The 17937-nt window shown below is 44.0% G+C and overlaps 1 protein-coding gene across 3 annotated transcripts; it reads left to right on the top strand.

Moving 5' to 3' along the window:
* The first annotated feature begins 4376 nt into the window (after positions 1-4376).
* Exo5 (exonuclease 5) lies at positions 4377-16327 on the top strand. Of its 3 annotated transcripts, none has more exons than XM_045150165.1 (2): positions 4377-4459; positions 13277-16327. In XM_045150165.1, exon 2 carries the CDS (start codon positions 13313-13315, stop codon positions 14429-14431), a length of 1119 nt encoding a protein of 372 aa, XP_045006100.1. In that variant the 5' UTR covers positions 4377-4459; positions 13277-13312; the 3' UTR covers positions 14432-16327. The 3 variants fall into 3 exon arrangements, with proteins under 3 accessions (XP_045006100.1, XP_045006101.1, XP_045006099.1); XM_045150166.1 differs by lacking the exon at positions 4377-4459 and adding an exon at positions 4534-4669; XM_045150164.1 differs by lacking the exon at positions 4377-4459 and adding an exon at positions 4534-5140.
* The last annotated feature ends 1610 nt before the right edge of the window (positions 16328-17937 follow it).

The following is a 17937-nucleotide window of genomic DNA, read 5'->3' as shown; positions in this document are numbered from 1 at the left end:
AACCCACAGCAGTCATCCCACCTCAGCCTCCCAAGAGCTAGAATTAAAGTGTGCGCCACCATACCTGGCCCATATATTCTGGTGTAGTAGTCAAGCCCAAGTCTCAGCCTAAGAACTCCAGTCTTTCCACTAGCTGCCCTGCTCCCTGGACTTCTGAGGCTCAGATGTCTGGTGCATGAGAACACCTTTAAAGAGACTGAGCCACTGACTTCAGTGAAGATAATCTTTTTTCTTTTGCTTTATTTTATTTATTTTTTATCTTTTCACAATTTTTATTAACATTTTCCATGATTATAAAAATTATCCCATGGTAGTACCCTCCCTCCCCCCCCTGCACTTTCCCCTTTGAAATTCCATTCTCCATCATATAGTGAAGATAACCTTGACTATAACTCTTTTGGTTAAAATAGAAAGCTGACAAGAGAGTTGTTCATGGCAGTCTCCGACAATTATCTGATCATACATAATATTTTAAGGCCATTTATGTTAGGAAGTTGATACATGGAGACACAAGAGATCTAGCTAATAAGCACCGATGAATGAGATTGGTTCAGATGACTTCTGACCTGAGCAGCACAGCAAGGCCATGCTGATGGTGTGTGTTTTCCATCTTTTAACCCTTGTTTTGCTTTGTTTTTTGAGGTAGAGTCTCACTCTAGCCCAGGCTGACCTGGAGTTCACTATGTAGTCTCAAGGTGGCCTTGAACTCACTGCAATCTTCCTACCTCTCTGCCTCCTAAGTGATGTGAATTAAAGGCATGCGCCACCATGCCCAGCCTTCATTTCCTTTTTTGTAGTTTTCATGGTTCTGTGATAAGGATAAGGATGCCCCCCTCAGGGCTCTCCCCACAATACTACCACTGTAAACCAAAGTCTTACACTTCAAACCCTCTATTATATATAGTCCTTTATAGCTTCATCTTCTGTTTGCTTTTCTTCTCTTGTGGGCTCTGACTAAATTCAGTGCATTAGTTAAGACAAAGACCTCCTGGAGTTCAAGGCCACCCTGAGACTACATAGTGAATTCCAGGTCAGCCTGGGCTAGAGTGAGACCCTGAGACCCTACCTCAAAAAAACACACAACAAAATACCTGGGGTAAATTAGCTATGCTTGTTGTCAGTTCCTGTTTGGTTATCCTTTTTAATTTTTTTTTTAATTTGCAAACAACTGTAGATGCCACTTTGTGCATCTGGCTTTACGTGGGTACTGGGGAATTGAACCCAGGTTGTTAGGCTTTTATAGGCAAGTGCCTTTACTGCTGAGCCATCTCTCCAGGCCCAGTTGCCCTTTTTTTCTTTTTAATTTTTTTTTAATTTTTATTTATTTATTTGAGAGCGACAGACACAGAGAGAAAGACAGATAGAGGGGGAGAGAGAGAATGGACGTGCCAGGGCTTCCAGCCTCTGCAAACGAACTCCAGGCGCGTGCGCCCCCTTGTGCATTTGGCTAACGTGGGACCTGGGGAACCGAGCCTCGAACCGGGGTCCTTAGGCTTCACAGGCAAGCGCTTAACTGCTACGCCATCTCTCCAGCCCTTCTTTTTAATTTTTGTGAGGGACTCTTAACTCTAGCCAAGACTGGACTTGAACTTAGTGATGCTCCTACCTCAGCCTCCCAAATGCTGTGATTATAGGCATGAGCCACCACACCTGTCTCCGCTATTCTGTTTACCTCACAGACCCTTCTCTGCTGATTATCTAATGACAGCAATGTGCTGTCCCAGAGCTGGGCCATTAAGTGTATTTCCTGGTTACACACTTTGTCTAAATTATCTCAGTAACATTCTCTCTTTTTTTTTTCTTGGTTTTTCGAGATAGGGTCTCAGGGTCTCACTCTAGCCCAGGCTGACCTGAAATTCACTCTGTAGTCTCAGGGTGGCCTTGAACTCATGGTGATCCTCCTACCTCTGCCTCCCGAGTGCTGGGATTAAAATCGTGCACCACCACGCCTGGCTCTCAGTAACATTCTGATATTTCTTTTTTGATTGTTTTTCAAGGTAGGAGTTCACTATGTAGTCTCAGGCTGGTCTCAATCCTGCTTCTGCCTCCTGAGTGCTGGGATTAAAGGTATGTGCCGCCACATCCATGGGGAGGGATCGATGGTGTGCCAGGGCATCTAGTCACTGCAAATGAACTCCAGACACATGTGCCACTTTGTGCATCTGTCTTTACCAACGTACTAGGGAATCAAACTCAGATCGTTAGGTTTTGCAGGCAAGTGCTTTAGCTACTGAACCATCTCTCCAGCCACCATTCTGACTTTTTTTTTTTTTTTTTTTTTTTTGAGGTAGAGTCTCACTCTAGCCCAGGCTGACCTGGAACTCACTATGTAGTCTCATGCTGGCCTCAAACTCACAGCAGTCCTACCTCTGCTTCAGAGTGCTGGGATTAAAGGTGTGCACAATCACACCCAGCTTCTTTTTTAAAATTTTAATTTATCTATTTGAGAGAAAAAAGAAAATTGAATGGGCAAGCCTAGGGCTTCTAGCCACTGCCAATGAATTCCATATGCATGTGACACCTTGTGCATCCAGCTTAAATGGGTACTAGGGAATCAAACCTGGGTCCTTAGGCTTCACAGGCCAGCGCCATAACCACTAAGCCATCTCTTCAGCCTCATTCTGACATTTCTTAACTCTACAACTTCATCTTAGACGTCTTTTTTAATCCATGACTTAATTTTTTTTTTTAATTTGAGAGAGAGAGAGGTAGATGAAAGCAAGAGAGAATGGGCACATCAGGGCCTCTAGCCATTGCAAGCAAACTCCAGACACATGTGCCACCTTGTGCATCTGGCTTTACTTTGGTACTGGGGAATTGAACCTGGATTATTTGGCTTTGCAGGCAAATGCCTTAACCGCTGAGCCATCTCTTCAGCCCTTAGAAGTCTTTCTTAAGCTCCAGAACCTTACATTTAATGTCCCACTAGCAATCAGAATTTTATTGTATAGTTGCCTTGAAGTAGACATGTTGAAAACTGATGATCTTTTCAGTGAAGTCTGTATTCCTAGGGCTGGGAAAGCAGTTGAAGGTACTTGCTTGCAAAACCTTCTGGCCTGGGTTGGCCCACGTTCAGTTTCCGCTGTACCCACATAAAACCAGATGCACAAAGGGGCCCATGTGTCTGGAGAGTTCGTTTGTAGTGGCTGGTGGCCCTGATGTGTCCATTCATAATCCTCTCTCTGCTTGCAAATACTTTTTAAAAATCTATTCCTTAACTCCATAAAATTTATGCCCTTTTTTTTTTTGGTTTTTTTGAGGTAGGGTCTCACTCTGGCTCAGGCTGACCTGGGATTCACTATGTAGTCTCAGGGTGGCCTCAAACTCTCCGCGATCCTCCTACCTCTGCCTCCCGAGTGCTGGGATTAAAGGCATGCGCCACCATGCCCGGCTAAAATTTATGCCTTTCTAGAGAAGCACTCTGGAGGTATGGAGAAAGCTTTACCCTAAAACCATAGGCTGTCGCTGGTAAACCCCAGCGCTAGAATTGGGTTACAGGCGGCCTCCCCGCCCCCACAGTAAGCTGTTGGTCAGGGAGGCTTCTAAAACAAAGCAGGCCATTGCCAAGGCACTTGGTTACTCACCAGAACTAGATGGTAAGACCCTACTGCTGAAGACAAAACTGGCTAACAGCACAGGACACTGAGAAATGGTGCTCTGTCTGAGATGGTGACCAGACCCCTGCCAGCTAGTAGTCAGGATGCTGGAAAGCGATTTGCAAGCCGCTGGGGGACAAGTCACCAACAGTGTGAACAAGCAATAGGTCATGCAAGCTACAGAATCAACCAGCGGGGCAGCGTGCGCCCTCCACTGAAATAGTAGCACACAGGTCTTGAGGCCCGCTCAGTGGGAGGGAACCTAATGCCTGGTGAGGAATCGAACCCCAGTTGACAGGCTATGCAAACAAGCAAGCGCCTTTAGCCAGTCACTGAGCCATCTCCCCAGTCCCCCAACCGGAATTAAAGAATCTCAACCAGGGTTGGAGAGATGGCTTAGCGGTTAAGACGGCTGCCTGTGAAGCCTAAAGACCCAAGTTCAATTCCCCAGTGCCCACATAAAGGCAGATCAGAAGTGGCCCGTGCGTCTGGAGTGCGTTTGCAGCGGCTGGAGGCCCTGGTGCGCCCACTCTGTCTGCCTCTTCCTCTCTCAGATAAATAAAATGTTAAAGAATCTCGGCACTCTGAAGGAAAGGGCCGCTTTCTGCGACCTCCATCCATACTCAGGCAGCCGAAGACACCGCTCCAGTTACGCCTCCCGAGAACCAGCAAGGAAGCGCGGCGCAGAGGTCTACAGCGGACGGCGCTCCTGCAGCCGCCGGGTGTTCCGGGAACTGGCTCCCGCCACTTCCGGGAAGTGCTGTGGGACCGCCCCTTCCGGCCGTCGCGGAGCCCCGGGAGCGGTCCTGAGGCCGCGTGGAGCCGAGCTGACGCGGGCGCCGGGAGCCGATCCGAGCTTGGGGGTAGGCTGGGGAAGCGCGCGGGCGTACTCGGGGCGCCTCCCTGCGCTCGCCGCTCCTCCACCCAGCCCCGACCTGGGGTGGGAGCGACTCCCCTGACAGCTGCTGTGGGCCTGCACCTTCCCCTTCGGAGGTCAGCCGAGACCTTCGCACGACGTTGCTGGAGGCTGTCAGCTTGCTTTGGGGAGTGCCTGGCGCCCCGCGGACGCAGAGGTTTGGAGCCAGAGGAAAGCGCGCGCGTTTAGAGCCTAGGAGACTGGACATTGCAGATGCAGGCAATGGCAGGCCGCAGGAACCCATCCGAATGCAAGGCACGGCCTCTGACTTCAGGTCTCCTTGCTGAGCTTCCTGGCTGACCGACCTCCGAGCTTCTTGGAGATGTTTTTTGTTTTGTTTTTAATATTTTTACTTATTTGCAAACAAAGAGAGATAGAAGAGAGAGAGAGAACAGACTTACCAGGGTTTCCAGGAAACGAACTCCAAACGAATGTGCCATTTTATGCATCTGCCTTTACGTGGGACTCAAACTCGGGTACTTGGGCTTTTCAGGCAAGCACCTTAACCAGTGAGCAATCCCTCCATCTTTTGGGGACCTTCTTTCAGCCTTTTACATACAGGGTGCAGAATCAAATAACTGCTTCCAGGGGATAGAACGAGGAAGTCGTTGGATATTGTCCAGGAGAGGTGAGAGCTACTAGGATCTGGGTAGGCAACTGCCTGTGTTGCGTGGCTCAGCGTGAAGGAAATCATGAGGGAATGGTCTATTGAGAAAGGACTAAAAGTTCCCGTTCCGTAGCAGGGCCCCAGCAGACTAATCTGGGCTCTCCCATACTGGTGTGGTCTTAAAAGCTTCTTTCTCCTCCTACAGTTTTGTCTTTAAAAAAAAAAAAAAACAGGGCTGGAGAGATGGCTTAGCGGTTAAGCGCTTGCCTGTGAAGCCTAAGGACCCCGGTTTGAGGCTCGGTTCCCCAGGTCCCACGTTAGCCAGATGCACAAGGGGGCGCACGCGTCTGGAGTTCGTTTGCAGAGGCTGGAAGCCCTGGCGCGCCCATTCTGTCTCTCTCCCGCTATCTGTCTTTCTCTCTATGTCTATCGCTCTCAAATAAATAAATAAATAATTTAAAATATATGTGTGTGTGTGTGTGTGTGTGTGTGTATATATATTTGAGAAAGAGAGCGGTAAACTGCAGGCGCCTGAGCTGCCTTGTGCATTTGGCTAACGTGGGTCCTGGGGAATTGAACCTGGGTCCTTAGACCTAGCAGTCAAGCGCCTTAACTGCCAAGCTCTCTCTCCAGCCCCCAGTTTTGTCTATTTAATAGTCTACCCTTTCCTGTGAGGAGGAAAATCCTCCAGCTGGAATAGATGTGTATTCCATTCTATGGAAGGGAAAGGACAGCTACATATATTGTGTAATAATCTACATGTTTTAGCTGAGTAGAGTAAGGAGCACCCTACTAATTCTGCTACATTTTAAAGGCTTCAAAGTAAAGTAGCTTCAAGTAAGCTAAAAATGTGCCCACAATTATTCAAAAAAATAGTTAAAAAAAAAAATGCCAGGCATGGTGGCTCACACCTTTAATCCCAGCACTGGGGAGGCAGAGGTAGGAGTTAGAGGCCAGCCTGAGGCTGCATAGTGAATTCCAGGTCAGCCTGGGCTAGAGTGAGGCCCTACCTTGGAAGAGTTATTATAATAATAATAAAGATACAAGGCAATTCTACTAAACATCTCAGGATTTGATTTAAGAAACTATCTGGGCCTAGAGAGATGGCTTAGTGGTAAAAGGCATTTGCTTGCAAAGCCTGATGGCTGACATTGGTTTCCCCAGTATCCACATAAAGCCGGATTACAAAGGGGCACATGTGTTGAGTTCCTTTGTAGCAGCAAGAGGCCCTAGCATGCCCATGCTACTCTCAAGTAAATAAATAGACATTAAAAACAAAAAGAATGTTGATCCGCAGGACCCCTAGACTATACACTACGGAGTTTCCTGAACATCTCATTCACTTTCACTCAACAACATTTGCTATACCTATGTACCTTTTTTTTTTTTAAATTATTTTTCAAGGTAGGGTTTTGCTCTAGCCCAGGCTGACCTGGAATTCACTCGATAGTCTCAGGGTGGCCTTGAACTCACTGTGACCCTCCTACCTCTACCTCCTAAGTGCTGGAACTAAAAGCGTGCACCACCATGCCCGGCCATCCCATCCTTTTTGAACCTTGCTTTTTTAAATCACACTCGTCCAAAGAAACAACATCTATGAAGTTAGGCATTTGATGAGTGTTCTAGCAGCTCCTTAGCTCTTTGAAGCTATATCTAAGACTGTTGACGCCGGCTCCTGGTGTCGCTCTGCTGCAGCTGCTACTTGCCATTGGTGAGCGCTCCTGCTCTCCTCGGGGAGCTTGAGGGAGAGGACGTAGTCTGAGCTGCAAAGAAAAGAAAAAAAGAATTAAATAAATAAATAAAATAAAATGTTGGCCCAGAGCTGAAAAACGGTTAAGCACTTGCCTGTGAAGCCTAAGGACCCCAGTTTGAGGCTCAGTTTCCCAGGACCCATGTAAGCCAGGTGCACAAGGGGCACACACACACGTCTGGAGTTCGTCTGCAGTGGCTGGAGGCCCTGGCGTGCCCATTCTCTCTGCCTGTCTGTCTGTCTGTCTGTCTGTCTGTCTGTCTCTCTCTCTCTCTCTCTCTCTCTCTCTCTCTCTCTGCCTCTTTCTGTCACTCTCAAATGAATAAATAAAAATTAATGAAAAAAATGTTAGTCCATTTACCATGTAAAGTCATCTTGTGTGTCAACAAAATACTGCATCATGCTCTCTCATGAACATTTTTGGGTGTGGGCTGTGGGCCCGGTGGGGGGGTGCACACGAAAGTCCAGTCCATACATCTGGGTCTAAATTCCCCATCTCTAGAACTGTTCTAGAACTGTTTTCTCCTTTTGGATGAATAATGTCATAGAATTTTCTGTGACATTATTCATCTTCTGCACAGACATTTTACTTAATCTGTTTAGGACTATATTGTTATCAACATTATGAGTATAATTCCTCAGTCTGTCTTTTAGGAGCTTAACTCCCTAGCTCTCACTAGGAAGTTAATGTATACACATGAAACAGTGTAAACCAGTGTTGTCCAATAGGACTTTCTATGATCAAGTAAGAGTGGATATAATCAGGCTTCTGCCCCTGGCTTGGCACTTGTCATTTCTTGTTGAATAAAAATTGTCTCTAGGGCTGGAGAGATGGCTTAGCAATTAAGAAGCTTGCCTGAAAAACACCAAAGAACCCAGGTTCAATTCCCCAGGACCCATGTAAGCCAGATGCAAAAAGGGTGCATGTGTCTGGAGTTTGTTTTCAGTGGCAGAAGGCCCTGGCGCACCCATTCTCTCTCTGCCTCTTTCTCTTTCTCTCTGACTCCCTCTAATAACTAAATTAATTAATGAAATGAAGTATTTAAAAAATTTTAAAAACCTTCAAATTAAGAGTATTCAAGCCGGGCGTGGTGGCGCACGCCTTTAATCCCAGCACTTGGGAGGCAGAGGTAGGAGGATCACCATGAGTTCGAGGCCACCCTGAGACTCTATAGTGAATTCCAGGTCAGCCTGGGCTAGAGTGAGACCCTACCTCAAAAAACCAAAAGAAAAAAAAAAAAAAAAGAGTATTCAAAACTGTAAGCCTGAATAAAACCTTTCTTCTCAAAAAAGAGTATTCGTAGCTCAAATAATATTACTCATTTTTTTAAAATATTTTATTTATTTATTTGAGAGAGAGAATGGGGACACCAAGTCCTCCAACCACTGCAAACAAACTCCAGACACATGTGCCCCCTTGTGCATCTGGCTTATGTGGGTCCTGAGGAATCAAACCAGGATTCTTAGGCTTTGCAGGCAAATGCCTGAACCGCTAAGCCATTTCCCCAGCCCATAATCTCACTTTGAAGCTATCATCTAAAACCATGTCAGTTTAAAATATTTGTGCCTTCAGCATTTTTTTGTTTGCTACTGAAGTATTTTCTAAAGCAATAACTTAAGAGTGTAAGTAAAAGTCTTAGCATTCCATTTTGCACATTGCAAATAGTCTTTTGTCTTCCCATCCATGTTCTCATGCATTGGTGTCTTTTAGACTATTTAAAAATTAAACACAGAGCTGAAGAGATGGCTAAGTGGTTAAGGCACTTGCCTATAAAGCCTAATGACCCAGATTTGATTACCCAGTGCCCATGTAAAGCCAGACAAGTGAAGGGGCACAGGCATCTGGAGTTCATGTGCAATGGCTGGAGGCCCTAGCATGCCCATTCTCCCTCTTTGTCTCTCTCTGCTTGCAAATAAAGAAGTATCTTTTATTTTTAAAAATTAAACACAAGGCTGGAGAGATTGCTCAGTGGTCAAAGGCACTTGCTTGCGTCGCCTGAAGCCTAAGTTCAGTTCCCCTGTATCCACGTACAGCCAGATACATAAAGTGGCCCATGCATCTGGAGTTTGTGTGCAGTGGCAAGAGGCCCTGTATACTCTCCCCACTCAAGTAAATATTTTTTTTTTCTTTTTTCAAGGTAGGGTCTCACTCTAGCCCAGGCTGATGTCAAACTCACAGTGATCCTCCCACCTCTGCCTCCCGAGTGCTAAGATTAAAGGCATGTGCCACCATGCCTGGCCTAAATAAAAACATTTTTACAAATTGAACACAGCTGTAACTAATATTAATGACATTTTTCAGGGCATCATGATCCAAAAGGAGCAAACTGTTCTGAGGTAATACTCCTGGCCGGATTCCCATGTGTTCAAGTTCTGATGATATTGAGCATTTCTGTCCTACTGGCCTTTTATACTCACACCTCGTTTCCTCTGTCTGTTTCATCACAAAGGTAATTGGAAACCATCTTTGACAGTAGCATGACACTGGGATGTGACAAGTATGATTTAACTGTGCCGAATCATATATGATTGTACTTTGAGTGAAAATGGCTAATGGGTATACATGCACACCGATGCCACAGTAAGTGAGGATAGGAAGGAACTCAAAGGAATCCGTTCGATGAAGGAGACGGGGCAGCTGTATCCCAAAAAGCTCATTAGGCTGAGGCTGCAGCTTCTCCACCGGAGGTGCTCTGCTCGCTCTGACCTGAAGCCAGACTTCAGTACAGGATGTGGAGACTCAGCTAGACATGAATTGTCACAAAAAAGCATGAGGAGAGTACCAAACACACCAGAGATCTTCACCATGGGTGCGATCTCAGCCTCAGGCCCCACAGAAAGCACAAATCAAATCAACTTAAATTTTTATGTGTTTTCCTGGTGTAAAGAAACTCGATCAGGACATTTTTAGGATAGCTGAGGAAATTTGAATATGAACTGGAATATTAGGTCATTGTTAATTTTACTTTTATAATAAAAATATATTGTTGGAGAATGCTATTTGGAATTGTGTGCTGAACAATGTAGGTCTGAAGTGTTGTAATGTGTGTAACTTAAAATAGTTTATTCAAAAGCCAGGCATGGTGGCACATGACTTTTATCACAGCATTTGGGAGGCAGAGGTAGAAGGATTAGATATGAACTGGAATGCTAGGTAATTTTCTTTTTTTGACCTAGGGTCTCACTCTAGCCCAGGCTATCCTAGAATTCAGCATGTAGTCTCAGGATGGCCTTGAACTCATGGCAATCCTCCTACCTCTGCCTCCCGAGTGCTGGGGTTAAAGGTGTGTGCTGCCACATCTGACTCTTGTTAGGTAATTTTTAATTTTACTGCTAATAATAATACAGTTGTATATGAAAATGCCATTTGGAATTGTATGCTGAAGAATGTGGATCTGAAGTGTAGTAAGGTGTGTCACTTAAAGTAATTTATCCAGATGCCAAGCATGGTGGCGTATGACTTTAATCCCAGCATTTGGGAAGCAGAAACAGGAGGATCGCTGTGAGTTTGAGGTCAGCCTGAGACTACATAGTGTTTTCCACGTCAGCCTAGGCTAGAGTGAGACCCTACCTTGAAAAATAAAAAGTTTATCCATGGGACTGAAAAGATGGCTTAGTTATTAAGGTGCTTGCCTGCAAAGCCAAAGGACCCAGGTTCAACTCCCCAGGACTTACATAAGCAAGATGCACAAGGGGGCACACACAACTGGAGTTCATTTGCAGTGGCTAGAAGCCCTGGTGCACCCATTTTCTCTCTCTTTCTCTCCCTGCCTATTTCTGTATCTCTCTCTCAAATAAATAAATAAATAAAATAGTTTATTCAAATAAAACTATGCACACAAGAAGTAAATACAGCAAAGTATCAACAGTTGCCAGGTTACTTGGTATGTTTATGGGTGTACATTGTCCTGTTTTCTTCTTTCTTTTTCAGGTAAGCCCAACAGGCTGCCTTTTAAAAAATTTTTATTTTTATTATGAGAGAAAGCAAGAGCTAGAGAAAGTGAGAGAGGGAATTGGCCTGCCGGGACCTCCAGCTACTGTAATTGAACTCCTGACACATGCACCCCCTTGTGCGCATGTGCAGCCTTGTGCACTTGCATCACCTTGTGCATCTGGCTTACATGGGATCTGGAGAGTTGAACATGGTCCTTAGGCTTCACAAACAAGCACCTTAACCACTAAGCCATCTCTCCAGCCCTCTTCTGTGCTTTTACATTTCTGTGTTGGAAATTTTTCAAAGTATAAAGTTTAAAAAATGAGGGAGCCCATTTTACATTAGGGTAGTGAGATGATGAATGTAAAGCACTTGTCTCAGTGTCTGTCACACAGTAAGAGCACAGTTAAATGTCAATTGCTTAGTTAATGACAGACATACTTTTCATTATAAAATAATTACTTATTTTAGGGAGAAAATAAAATTAGTGGCAAACATCCATAAGGTTGGCATAAGTTTTAATTTGTTAAGGGTAAATTTTTTTAATTTCTTCTCTTTTTTTCAAAAAATATTTGGGATAGGGAGATGGCTTAGCGATTAAGTTACTTGCCTGTGAAGCCTAAGGACATAGTTTCAATTCCCCAGTACGCACATAAAGCCAGATGCACATGGTGGTGCATGCATCTGGAGTTCCTGTGCTCTGGCTGGAGACCTTGGCATACCCATCGCTCTCTCTGTCCATGTGCCACCATGTGCATCTGGTTTTATGTGGGTCCTGGGGAGTTGAACCTGGGTCCTTTAGCTTTGCTGGCAAGTGCCTTACTGCTAAACCATCTCTCCAACCTGAATTTTTTTTTCAGTTGTTCTTTTGAGACAGGTTCTCATGTAGTCCAAACAGGCCTCAAACTCACTATGTATAACTGAACATAACCTTGACCTCCTAATCCTCCTGCCTCTATCTCCCAAATGTTGGAATTAATATAAAATCCACTAAGTGTTTTTTTTTTCTCATCATTAAAATTTCTGGTCTATACTGTGTAGATCAGATCTACAGTCATTAAAATAGTGAAATAACAATACAAGTCAATGTGATTTTTGAAGCAAAAAAGCCAAACCTCAAAGAAATCACGGTCAGTAAAAGTATTTATTTGAAGTCACATAACATATTAGTTGGAGATCCAGGAATAAAACTATTTTTAATGTATTTTATTTATTTATTTGACACAGAGAGAATTAGCATGCCAGGGCCTACAGCCAGTGCAAACAAATGCTAGACACATGCACCACCTTGTGCATCTGGCTTACGTGGGTCCTGGAGAATTGAACCTGGGTCCTTTGGCTTTGCAGGCAAGTACCTGAACTGCTCCAGCCCTGACTTTGCATTAAAAATTTAAAGATCCTGCTGGGCTGGAGTAGGTCAGTGGTAGATTGCTTATCTAGTATGTAGAAGACTGGGTTCTATCCCTAGCATTAATTTTTTTTTTTTTTTTTTTTTTTTTTGGCCAACAGATATACATGGATTATACAAGGACTAATTTTGTAAAGTATACCTGTATGTGCCTTTTTGGTACTATTGATTGGGCACAAACAAATTGGATTCTTCACCCCACCCCATTTTTTGCTGTTTTATACATATGGTTATGGGCATGCGCATGCCAGGCAGGGTCTCTAATTCACTGCTGAGTTTGCCAGGATAGCTATCTCCATATCCCTTCTCACCATTGGCATGTCAGGATTACAGACTTCCAGTACAGCATTTAGCTTTACATGGGTTCTGGGGATTTGAAACCAGATACTCAAACTTACAATCACTTTATCCGCTGAGCTTCCTCCCCAGCCCATAAATTGGTTTCAAAAATACTAATCGGGCTGGAGAGATGGCTCAATGGCTAAGGCACTTGGCTGCAAAGCCTAATGACTCAGGTTTGATTCCCCAGTATCCATGTGAATCCAAATGCACAAAAAGGCTCATGCATCTGGAGTTTGTTTTCAGTGGCCAGAGGCCCTGACATACCCATTCCCTTTGTCTCTTGTCTCTCTATCTCTCTCTCTGCTTGCAAATAAATAAAAATAAGTACTGTGGGAGATAAGACAGACTACTTATTAAGAAAAAAAATTAATTATTAATAACTTTCAAGGGTATTGATGTAGCTCATTGGTAGAGTAATTTTTCCCCCAGGTTTAGTCCCCAGTCATACAAACATTCAGTGAATCAGTCAATAAATGACATGATTCTTTGTTTTGTTTTGACACATAGTCTCACTCTAGCCCAGGCTAATCTGGAACTGACTCTATAGCCCAAGCTACCCTCAAGCTCATTGCAGGCCTCTTACCTCAGCCACCTGAGTGCTAGGATTAAATGTGTGCCCCACCATGCCTAGCTTCATGATTCTTTTTGTCTCATCAGAACTTGAAAGCCCTTTTGAGAAGATTTTTATTTGTACAATGCATTTCTTTGATATGTTACATGCAGGTCACAAGGAGGGCCTTGCTCAATGCAGAGTTAACCATGGCACAGACTAGAGATGAGGAGACACTGCCAGCAGAAGCCTCAGGCTTCTCAGACATGAGCGACTCGGAACTCTTGGAGTTTCTGGACCTGGAAGATGCTGAGGAATCAGGTGCTTCACTTAGCAAGCTTGGCCCTTCCAAACCCTCGAAGACGGAGGGCAAAGCTGTAAGCTTACAAAACCACAAAAGAGGAACCAATGTCTCCTCACCCATGGATAAATTCCACCTAAAATATTTGTATGTCACTGACCTGTCAACTCAGAAGTGGTGTGAACTGCAAATGGCATATGGAAAGGAACTTCCTGGGTTTTTGACACCTGAGAAGGCCGATGTTCTAGACACCGGTGCCAGCATCCACCTAGCAAGAGAACTAGAGCTTCATGATCTCGTGACTGTCCCAATCACAACTAGAGAAGATGCTTGGGCAATTAAGTTTCTGAACATGCTCTCAATGATTCCCACTCTTCAGTCAGAAGGGCGTATTAGAGAGTTTCCAGTGTTTGGGGAAGTGGAGGGCATACTTGTGGTTGGCATGATTGATGAGCTACACTACACAGCCAATGGGGAACTGGAGCTGGCAGAACTCAAGACTCGCAGGCGTCCTATGCTTCCTCGGGCAGCTCAGAAAAAGAAAGATGCTTTTCAAGTCAGCTTATACAAATATATCTTTGATTCTATGGTGCAAGGGAAAGTGACTCCTGCTGGTCTCATCCACCACATAGAACTGTGTCCAGACAAACCTCTGGGGCCTTCAGTGCTGAGGCATGCCCGGCAGGGGGGGGTTTCTGTGAAATCTTTGGGTGACCTCATGGAACTGGTTTTCTTGTCTCTCACACTGTCTGACCTCCCAGTTATTGATATCTTAAAAATAGAATATATCCATCAAGAGACGGCCACTGTGCTGGGTACAGAGATTGTATCCTTTGAAGAGAAGGAAGTGAGAAGAGAGGCACAGCATTACGTGGCCTACTGGGTGGGCCACCGAGAGCCTCAGGGGGTTGATGTGGAAGAAGCTTGGAAGTGCCAGACGTGTGATTATAAGGATATCTGTGAGTGGAGGAAGGGCGGTGGAGCGCTCAGTGCCGTGCTGGAGCCTCAAGCCAAAAAACCCAAATGAACAGAAGGTATGCTTTCAGAAATAACTGATCTCTCCAGTTCATGATATACCTGTGTAAGAGGGACAGTCTCTGAGCTTTGCTTTCACAGATAATGTTCTGGGTTTTGTATTTCTACAACCTCTAAAGACATTCATATCCAAGACCAGGGCTCAGGGATGTGTGGGAGAGATCTGGGGTTATAGTGATCTTGGAGTTTTGTTGTAGATTACCAAGCTAACAGATGTACATGGCTGCAGCAAATGTATCTTTGAGCAATCATTATTTTCTAAGGAAATTCTTCAAGTTCTGATAAATATATATAATTTGTTTTCCAGGTAGGGTAGCCTAGGCTGACTTGAATTCACTCTGTAGCTCCAGGCTGGCCTGAAACTCAGAGATCCTTTAGCCTTACCCTCCCTAGTACTGTAATGTAAGGCATAAACCACCATGCTCAGCTCTGATAAATATTGCTTTTCCTTACTCAAGGTTTTCTACATCATGAATAATAAAAAAATGAAATGCTGTCCATGTAGTTGAATTGATGTGTGTATGTTTGTTGGCTAGTTTCATATTCTCAATCCTTCAAAGATGACCACTGTATATATTTGAGTACTACCATGGTCCTTTAAGTCCATATGTAAACATTTTAGAAATAGAATTAGTAGAATGAGCAGATCAAGAAATTAAAATAAACCAGTGTGGTGGCACACAGCTTTAACCCCAGCACTTGGAAGGCAGAGGTAGGAGGATTGCTGTGAGTTTGAGGTCAGCCTGAGACTACGTAGTGAATTCCAGGTCAGCCTGGACTAGAGCGAGACCCTACCTTGAGATGCCCCCCCCCCCGAAAAAAAAATACACACACACATATTATAATGCAGGTTGACACCAGTTTTTATAAAGTGAAAAACAGTAACAAAAAAATTTAAGGAAAATGTAAAAAGGAGAAGTAATTCTCAGAAGACAGTAAAGCTGGAAGCCTCAGCAAGGGGGGCCAGTGATGCTTCCAGTGCAAGGCTGAAGGCCTGGAAGCTTCATGGACCGTCACTGGTGTGAGTCCATTTTGAAGGGCTGAAGAAGGTGGAGTCCGATGTCTACCTGTGACGGCAGCAGCAGTACGTCCATTGGCTCGGGAAGAATGGAGCTGACAGTGTACAGGCAGGCTATCTCTACTTACATTCCTTCTTGACCCTCGGCCTGTTGAACTGGTGCTGCCCACTCAGGGCAGGTCTTTAACCCTCAGTTGTCCTTGCATACATCAAACCTCTCAAAATACCTGCACATACTCAGAAGTATAGTTTACTAGGTATCTCGTTAGTCAAATTGATGATCACAAATTGACTATCACAGTAGGAGATAAAATGGATTATTTCTGGAGATCCTTGAAAGCTACACACTTTTTAGACCTGGGAATAACTCCACCCACTTGCTAGTGACTCAGGTGCTTGGCACTGGGCTAAGCATTGTATATCAGTTATCACCAGTGTAGAAACAAGCTTAAAATGGTTAGATTATTATTCTGAGGTCCCAGTGTTCGAATGTAGCAGATTACAGCCTAGGTAATGTCAGATCATACTGCTTATGTTATTAACCATTACACTCTAAAGTTTATTGATAGGTAAAGCATCTAGGGCTGTGTATAGAGATTGTGGTGACACCAAGAAAGTGTCAGATTTTCAATAACTGTCAGCAGATTACATTTATCAGAAACTCGAGGCAGAATGCTGTGGCCAAATAAATTCATAGTGCTAAAAGAAAAACAAAATAATCCCATATCCAGCAAAAGTGTCCTTTTTATTGATGAAGAGTTGAAGACAGTCCTATATAAACAAAAACTGAGGAAATTTGTTACTACTCTATCCCCTGCAAGGTAATGCTCAAGGAGTCTTACTGGTGGAAATAAAAAGACAAAATATGAAATCAACCAATCAAAGAGTTGGTTTTTGTTGGGTTTTTTTGTTGTTGTTGTTTGGTTTTTTTTGTTGTTGTTGTTTGTTTTTCGAGGTAGGGTCTCACTCTAGGCCAGGCTGACCCGGAATTCACTATGGAGTCTCAGGGTGGCCTCGAATTCACAGTGATCCTGCTACTGCTGCCTCCCAAGTGCTGGGATTAAAGACATGCACCACCACGCCCAGCTAAAGAGTTGGTTCTTTGAAAAAGTGAACAAAATTGAAAATCCCCTAGCCAAACTAACCAAGAAAGAGAAGAGCCAAATAAAATTAGAAGTGAAAGGGGAGTTAATACAAAAGATCCCAATGAAGTCTCAAAGAATATTAGGGAATACAGTGAAGCTTTATATCCCAAAACAAATAAAATGGATAAACTTCATTTTCTTTTTTTTTTTTTTTTCCTTCAAGATAGGGACTCACTGTGGCCCAGGCTGACCTGAACTCACTTTGTAGTCCCAGGTTGGCCTCAAACTCACGGTGATCCTCCTACCTCTGCCCCCACCCAAGTGCCAGGATTATGCCACCATGCCTGGCTTAAATGGATAATAATTATTATTATTTTTATTAGTTTGTAGAGACAGGGTATTGCCCTAGCACTGGCTGACCTGGAATTCACTATGTAATCTCAGGGTGGCCTTGAACTCATGGTTATCCTCCTACCTCTGCCTCTGAGTCTAAGATTAAAGGCATATGCCACCATTGCTGACAAAATGGATACATTTTTAAATGTATATGACCTGCCAAAATAAAACCAAAGACCAATAACAAGCAATGACATTGGAGTTATTTTTTTAATTCTTTTACCCCTATTTTAAAAAAATATATTTGAGAGAGATAGGATGGGCACATCAGGTCCTCAAGCCTCTGCAAATGAGCTCCAGACACTTATGCCACACCTTATGCACTGGCTTCATGTGGATACTGGGGAATCAAACAGGGGCCCTTGGTCTTTGCAGGCAAGCGCCTTAACCACTGAGCCATCTCTCCAGCCCTAAGATCTTTATTTGACAGACAGGAAAAAATGGGCACATCAGGGTATCCTGCCACTGCAAATGAACTCCAGATGCATGTGCCACTTTGTGTATCTAGCTTTATATGGATAAAGAACTGAACCTGGGTCATTAGGCTTTGCAAGTGAGTGCCCAACTGCTGACCCATCTCTCCAGCCCAGAAGGAGTTATTAAAAGTTGGCCAAGGCAGTAAGCTAGAAAATAGATATAAAGGGAAGAGAAAGGAAGGGAGGGGATACTTAATAGGATGGTATTGTATATATGTAAGTAGAAGAATAGATTAATGGTGGGGGAAGGTTCAAAGTGAGGTCAGGGGAAGAGATTGAGTAAAGGAAAGGTGAAGAGAAGGCTAATTAAAATCTAAGAGGATATAGATAAATCATATAGAAACCTACTTTTTTGTACAATGGAACACTTAGGAGCCATAGATTGTTGCTAGAAAATTTTTAGGCCCGCTTCATGGGAGGGAATACATCCCTGATACTGAAAATGTAAAACGGGTAGTCATGAGCTCTAGGGGTGTAATGTCTGCTGCTATCTAGCTAAATGTATATACTATGCTTATCAAAC

The sequence above is a fragment of the Jaculus jaculus genome, chromosome 5 (genome assembly GCF_020740685.1).
Source record: "Jaculus jaculus isolate mJacJac1 chromosome 5, mJacJac1.mat.Y.cur, whole genome shotgun sequence".
NCBI lineage: Eukaryota > Metazoa > Chordata > Mammalia > Rodentia > Dipodidae > Jaculus > Jaculus jaculus.
Note: the sequence above shows the minus strand (reverse complement) of the source record. Positions and strands in the feature narration are given on the sequence as shown.

Excerpts from the sequence above, each read along its gene's own strand:
- Exo5 (XM_045150165.1), top strand. The coding sequence starts at position 13,313 with ATGGCACAGACTAGAGATGAGGAGACACTGCCAGCAGAAGCCTCAGGC.